The sequence below is a fragment of the Pangasianodon hypophthalmus genome, chromosome 30, assembly GCF_027358585.1.
Source record: "Pangasianodon hypophthalmus isolate fPanHyp1 chromosome 30, fPanHyp1.pri, whole genome shotgun sequence".
NCBI classification, from domain to species: domain Eukaryota; kingdom Metazoa; phylum Chordata; class Actinopteri; order Siluriformes; family Pangasiidae; genus Pangasianodon; species Pangasianodon hypophthalmus.
Window position 1 is genome coordinate 22,501 of NC_069739.1, and position 7,417 is coordinate 29,917.

At 43.8% G+C, this 7,417-nt stretch overlaps 2 protein-coding genes across 3 annotated transcripts in view; one reads left to right on the forward strand and one right to left on the reverse strand.

Moving 5' to 3' along the window:
* Window positions 1-527, reverse strand: part of ufl1 (UFM1-specific ligase 1) — a 16,319-nt gene extending 15,792 nt beyond the window's left edge. Inside the window, exon 1 of one of the 2 annotated variants that reach the window (XM_053231895.1) lies at window positions 273-526. In XM_053231895.1, coding sequence (XP_053087870.1) covers window positions 273-346 — 74 coding nt within the window. In that variant the 5' untranslated portion in view covers window positions 347-526. Of the gene's footprint in view, window positions 1-272 lie in introns of both variants that reach the window. The other variant, XM_053231896.1, reaches the window with a different exon arrangement.
* A 1,858-nt stretch (window positions 528-2,385) lies between these two features.
* gpr63 (G protein-coupled receptor 63) lies at window positions 2,386-6,783 on the forward strand. Its single transcript, XM_026911709.3, has 2 exons — window positions 2,386-2,647; window positions 5,012-6,783. Exon 2 carries the CDS (start codon window positions 5,089-5,091, stop codon window positions 6,301-6,303), a length of 1,215 nt encoding a protein of 404 aa, XP_026767510.1. The 5' UTR covers window positions 2,386-2,647; window positions 5,012-5,088; the 3' UTR covers window positions 6,304-6,783.
* Window positions 6,784-7,417: the final 634 nt, after the last annotated feature.

The window sequence follows — 7,417 nt, forward strand, 5'->3', positions numbered from 1 at the left end:
ATGTATAAGTGTAATATCAGTGTGTATGAATATGTATAAGTGTAATAGGAGTGTGTATGAATATGTATAAGTGTAATAAGTGTAATAGGAGTGTGTATTTATATATATACATGAATATGTTACAGTCAGCAGTAAAGCAGTGTGCTGAGCTGAACATTTTGTCCCGTAATAAACAAATCCATTTCCGCTATATAAACTTAATGACAGTCTGTAGTGTTTATTTCTATATTGTTTGTAGAGTTTATGGAGTTTATAGAGTTAATAACACTCACCTCTGTACAGACTCTGTGAACTGAACTCTCTGAAAATCTGCCGCGAGCCGCCGGATTTCCTCCCAGTCCGCCATTTTACTGACTTTAACTCACTAAATAACTAAAATAGTCTTCCTTTATTTATTATATAATTATTCAGCTCGGCTGCGCTCATAACGGACTCACAGCTGTCTGAGCTAGGCTAGGCTAGGCTAGGCTAACTATGCTAACTGCGACCAGCCCACGTCAGCGTTCACACGGTGCAGTACGGAACGTCGGGAGGGACAAAACTCGCTGCGTTAAATCAGCGTCAGTCATCTTCAAAGCGGTTTCAAACGCCCTTGTGCACTTCCCCTAAACACTTCCCCTAAACACTTCCCCTAAACACTTTAAAGTATGTATAAGCTACATCATAAGGGTTTATATGGTGTTGTGAACGCCAATTTAATAAATAAAATCATTCCTGCGGTTTGTGATTCTGCTTGTTTACAGTGATTTCAGACACGGAGTGATAACTGTGAACTTCATTAGTAAACAAACTTTACAGAAAAATTATATAATTAATATTTACTTAAGCTCTCTGAGGCCATCTAGTGGCTGGCAGCAGCACAATTCATAACTCCGCCCATTCCCATGTTAGTGAAGGGAAAGTTACCTGATCTCCTCCGGTGTTGTCCTTATGATACATGCGTTTTATAGGAAAGATTTGGTGATGAATAAAAGGGCGTGGTTGATGAGGTGATTGGCAGTATTGGACATGACATTCGAGCCTCGTGAACACACTTTCCAACACACAGCTGAAGCTCGGAACGGTTCTGAAGCTCGGAACGTCCTGCGGTGCTTTAACAGAACCTCAGCGGGGAGCTTTTCCAGTATGATGCTCATTTTGATGTCTAGGCTGTAGCTCGCTGTACTGATACTAATTAATTATTATTTAATAACGTTTTATTTATCACTTTGAGAAAGCATTCGATGCTCAACATGGAGAAGGGGCGTGTCCATAACCAATATGGGCGGAGCTGAGAGGCAGACCCTCTGTCCAACTGCACAAACTCAGTCAAAGATGGTGGCTTTCAGTTCGACCAAAAAGTTTTCAAAACTGCACAATGGGAGTAAATATCGCCATCTTGTCCACTCATATATAGAGTCACGGGTTTATTCTCACTATCATCATCATCATCACCATCATCTGTGTTTATAGTGTTTATAGTTTCACTGTGTTTGTGCCATACAGATTCAGTTTCCCTCCATTTATGCACATTCTGTCTTTCTCTACTGAGTGAAAAAATATGTTTAAAAAGTTTTTATGTACAATATCTGAAATGAGTGTGCAGTTCCGATTCCAGTTCCGATTTTCTGTGGACTACTAGAAAAGATTCTGGTTGAGAGTGCGCTGTGCGCGGTTTGGCTGCTGCTTCTCACCTGAGCTTTTTCTTTTCTTTTCTCTATGTTTTGTATGTGCTGGTGTTTGTATGTTTGATGTTTGTTTTCTGTTTTAATGCTTTGCTGTATTTGTCCCCTCGTCCGCGGGTTGCCGGTGGTGGCAGAGCTCCAGTCCCAGCGTTGGGCGGCGGGTTTCCCCAGGCCTTCATCCACCCACGGTGACCTCCCTCTGGTCGAGGGTGGAGAGTGTGGAGGTCATTCTGAGTGTCGGGACTGCGCTGATGCGCCTGGCCTCACTTTGCGGATCTGTGGCGCGGTGCTCTGAGCGCTGTCACCCGGTGGCACTGTGGATGTACAGGCTGCGTGGGGAAATACCTGTGCACACCTTCAGTGGGACTGTGAGCAGCTACGCCACTGAAATGACATCCTGGCAGCTTTTGGAGGACTCTGTGTTTTTCTGTTCGTTTGCTTGTAATTGTAAAGCGACCTTGGCTGTGAGAAAGGTACTATATAAATGAAAATAATAATAATTAATATTAATTATTCACTACGCATACATACACAAACACACACGGGGGGAGGAGGCTGCAGTAACAGCTCGCGGCGCTGAAAGGGTTAAATTTAAACCGGAAACACCAGCTTCTGTCTTTTAATTGGTCAAACAATTAGACTCCGCCTTTTGCCAGAGCGGATTGGGTGTTGGGGAGATGTCGTCACTCCCCGGTGTGTGTGTGTGTGTGTGTGTGTGTGTGTGTGTGTGTGTGTGTGTGTGTGTGTGTGTGTGAGAGAGAGAGAGAGAGACTCGGCGGTTTGAACACAAGCGGAACTGCGTTTATCTGCTTTTATCTGTGTAACTGATTCCTAACCGCAGTTTCGGAGGTGCAGTGTGTTATTAGAGCTGATGTGTGTGCAGATGGACTTTCCTCGGAATTAAGAAGCGTGTGTGTGTGTGTGTGTGTGTGTGTGTGTGTGTGTGTGTATTCAGCGGGATGTGAGTGCATCCAACCACTAAGGTAACATTCCCTTTATTATTATTATTATTATTATTATTATTATTATTAACAGTCTTTGTATTGCACGTTTGAGACGCAAATCTAAAAGCACTTACATGTAAAAGATTAAAAATAAAGAATTGATATAATTAATAAATATTCATTAATAAAGCAGTAATGAATGAACCATAAATCTGTGAAAATTATTACACACCATGAAAAGTATGAATTTAGAAGCAGTAGTAGAGCTGTAGAGTGTGTGTTCCTGATGTTCTCCAGAGGGTAGTGATGATGTAATAACTCAGCGTTCCCCGGCGCAGCGGTGATGATGGACAGGAGGAACAGCAGTGGTGTGTGAGCTGAGTGAAGTGTTCAGGGTGGGTTATACTGCTTCAGGAGATCAGGGAGATGAAACCATGCAGAGCTTTAAATATCATGAGCAGGACTTTGTGGTCAGTGTAGCATGAAGACGACTGGAGTTTTCTCTTTTCTTGGCGAGGAATCCGTGCCGCTGTGTTCTGAACGCGCTGAAGCTTCATTACGCACGCAGCAGGACAGGAACACGCTACAACAGTCTATAGATCTATAGCTCTGAGCTCTAGAGCCCCCGAGTGAAATCAGGAACCTCGCTGGCAACCGAGAACCAACATCAGTACAATTTATCAGAAGGACGATTCTGTTCAAGATTCAAAAGATTTAAAGATTCATCATTTGTGTATATCTTTAAGGCGGTGTTGAATCAGGCTGAGCTGAGTGTAAACCGTCATCATGTCTGTGAAACACATGGACAAGCAGTGAACATGGAGAACTCGTCAGTTTATCTCGATTAAAAAAAAAATTCTACCTTTTACAGACACCTTTTTAATCCAGTGACTGTTTCAGTGTTCAAAAGTTCAAACTGACACGCAGAAGTGTGGAGAGCCAATCAGAACAGTGTAGCTACAGAAGCTATCAGATATTCTGCAGCCTGTGGGCGGAGCCTAATAAACCACTAACAGTCTGTCAGCTGAAATGTAAATTAATCATGGTGTAGGCTTGTGTGATACACAATTTTCCCTGATCGCAATTTTCCATTTTAAAATCTAAAATTGCAAGATGTGTCGCCTTTAATTAATAGAAAATTGTAATGGTTGGCAAGTTGCTGTGGCATAAGATAAAAATAAATAAAAAAAAAAACGCTTGGGGACGAGCTGTTATTGGGAAATGATCTACTTCGGAGTGATAACTCTGCTTCATCACTCCATCACTTTCATCATAGTTGATTATAATTCTATAACAGCATGACACAAAGTGTACAGGATAAGGAATAAATGCAGTATCTCTGCTCTAAATCGAATCGTTTGGGATGTATAGTATTGTGAATTAAAGGTAAATCGTGATGAATGATTTAATCGTCCAGAACCATTAGCTGAAAAAGACACAAGCATTTTCACCGTTTCAGGTTTACGGGGAGGAGGCGAGGGAGTAATAATATCACCAGCTGTGCACTCGGGAACAGGGTCATCGCTAAAACTCAGCTGGACGGTGGATTTGGAATGACTTTTATAAATACGTAGTCTAATGTCCACATGTCTGACATTTTCTCTGTGCTGCAGGAGAGGGCCGGTCCGAAACCTTCTAATCACCTTCTAATTCTATATAAATAAAATAAATGAAAAAAAAGTAAATTCTAATCACCATTAACATTATTTGTAAAGTGTAGATGTGACACTGTGTTGTAGCCCTGTTTAATCTTTTTGGGTCAATATCTTCATCCTTTTCTTCTCTTTTGAAAACCAGAAGAGCCATTTTGACCATTTTTGGGCAAATTTTTTGGTGGCATCCCTAATAAATAACATAAACTAATGTTAAATATGTACTTGTGTACACAAAATGTGTAACCGTTGTCAGGTCTGGTAACGTAATATAATTAGAGATAAATGTCATGATATTGTTGCAACGTAATATTGTGTGGGGACGAGAATATCGTTATATCACACAAGCCTAGTGGACTGTGATTGGTCAGTGGAGATAGTGATAATATGGATAATCGTAAGATAATTGTTTTTTTGACTGTTTTTTGTGTGCCAGTAAGCTGCAAAGCTCAAAGTTCAGCCTGTGTGTGTGTGTGTGTTAGGCAGAGCAAGTGCATGGAGATATGGAGATTTTAGCATGACGTGTTAACATCAGGGATTTTATCAGCTGGGATTAAACACTGTTTATCTTCTCTCTCTGCTAAAACACACACACACACACACACACACACACACCATGTTCTAATGATCTCTCCTGTGTTCAGCTCTAAGATCTGTGTGGAAATAATTTTTAAAAGGCACTATATGTAATAACATCATTATTATTATTGTTGTTAATAAGTTCTGATTTCCACTTCCTCTTCCTCCACAGTCACTTCCTGTGTGCTGACATGTTTCCGTGTTGGACAATAGAGCAGTGGTTGCCATGGTGCCCAGGACCCTGCAGGAATGCTGTTTGGTATTGCTAACGATAGACTCACCCTGCCCCGCCCACTTGCTGCCATCAGCCAATCAGACTCCATGGAAAACTCCTCCTCCTTGCCATGGTGGGAGAACAGCAGCTCATTGGTGTTCAGGACTCTCTGGGCAACGCCCACTGCACAGGTAACAGAGCAGGTATTGGTGCAGGAGGCGGGGCAGGATGTTGGTGGGCGTGTCCTGAGCGTGCCACTGCAGGTGATCTTTAGTGTGCTGATGGTGTGTGTGTTGTTGTTGGCGCTGTGTGGGAACGCAGTGGTGTGTGTGATGGTGTATCGCCGCGCCGCCATGCGCTCCGCCATCAACTTCCTGTTAGCCAACCTCGCCTTCGCCGACATGATGCTGGCAGTCACCGCTGTGCCCTTCGACCTGGTCACCATGGTGACAGCACAATGGCTGTTTAGTGCCACCCTTTGCCGGGCGTCGGCCATGCTCTTGTGGCTGTGTATGTCGGTGGGCGTGGCCATGCTGTTGGCGATCAGCGTGGATCGTTTCCTGATCATTGTGCGGAGACAGGACCGTCTCACGCCACACCGCGCCAAGATCCTCATCGCCGCCTCCTGGATCCTCGCTTTTTTCCTATCTTTCCCACTGTTGCTAGGATACCCGTCGCTGCAGGTACCCCCTAGTGCACCACAGTGTGTGCTCAGCTACTCCCCCAACAGCAGTTACCATGGATACGTGGTGATCCTAGCCCTAGTGAGCTTTTTCATGCCGTTCGCCATGATGGCGTGCGCCTTTGCCGCGATCCTGAGCTCCATTAGGCACAACGCGCTTCGGATCCGTTGTGACTCCGCCCTCTCCCTGTCTAAGCCCCGCCCCCTCCACCTGAGCGTGGATGTGGGCTTTAAAACTCGAGCGTTCTTCACCATCCTGCTGCTGTTTGTGCTGGCGTTCACCTCGCTAGCGCCCCTGGTGGTGTTCAGCCTGTGTGCGGCGTTCAGCAGTGCTGTTTATAACAGTGAAGGGTTTTTCCAGGTGAGTGCCTGGCTGCTGATCCTCAGCTTCCTGCGCCCCGCCCTCAACCCACTCATCTACTACTGCCGCATCAGGAAGTTCCGCCACGCCTGCGCCCGCTGGGTGCCCTCGCTCTGCAGGCTCCGCCCACTGCTGCCCAGCCACGCCCAGCGCAGGATCCAGCCCAGTGCCGTGTACGCCTGCAGTGAACATCGCTCCAGCATCTAACTAACACACACACACACACACACACAATACGTCTTTACTGTGCCTGTAATTCACTTTATAATTGTAAATTTAATGAAGCTGTGTGTTTGTGTGTGTTTACTGTTTTTTTTTCAGGTCTTGTGCTGTGTGTGTGTTTTTGTTGATATTAGACTGTGTGTAAATTCTGAAAATGTGCAATACTGTACTGTTTGTTTAATTTTTTCACCACAAAGATTAAATTTATAAAATCATTTTGGTGTTTATGATTCTTCACACTGTCTCTTCATCTCTGTGTTTATCACACACACAGCTGATGATGTCAGAACACTGCCATGTTAGCAGTTATGCTAAGTGTAATTTCAGTGTCACATGGCGTTTTTTTCTCAGTAATTTAGCGACACAGCTGATGTGAAATGTTGATATTGTGGATAGTTCTGTCTCGGTTCCACTCTCACTGTCTTTACACTGTCTGTATAAATTAACTCTCAGGGCTTTAACAACATGAACACACCATAAGGAAGGAGTGTTAGTGTTAAAGCTAAAGGCCACAACGTAGCACATCTCACACTCATACGGGAGTTTCTCTCCTGTCCATGTACAATCTTCCCCTGAGTTCACACACACACACACACACACACACACACACTGGGCTAAACAAGACCTGCTGAGACTAATTAATATGAAGCAGGTGAGACACAGGAGGGTCAAGGGGCGTGGCCAGAGGAGAAGTGGAGAAACCAGGGAGTAAACAGGAAACAGTTGTTTATGTAGATATTTATGTGCAGTATGTGTAGTGTATGAATAATACTTACGACAGGTTTTCAGCACCACACACACACACACACACACACACACACACTACTGACTGACCCAGCCTCTGTGTGACCCAGTGTTCAAATCCTTTATAGACATTCTGAGTTTTTATAAATCAACTCTTCAATTTGATCAAGCATTGTTTTTGTATTGTTTCTTTTTTTTTTTTTTTTTTAACAGTTTGTTAAAGCGACAGAATAATTGACACATCCACCCTGTTTGTGTTTCTGTGTTTTAGTCGTAATGAGCACACAGAGAACCTCAGTGAATCTCTCTAACACACACTGTTACTTAGCAACAGGAGCAGCACCAAAACCAGTCT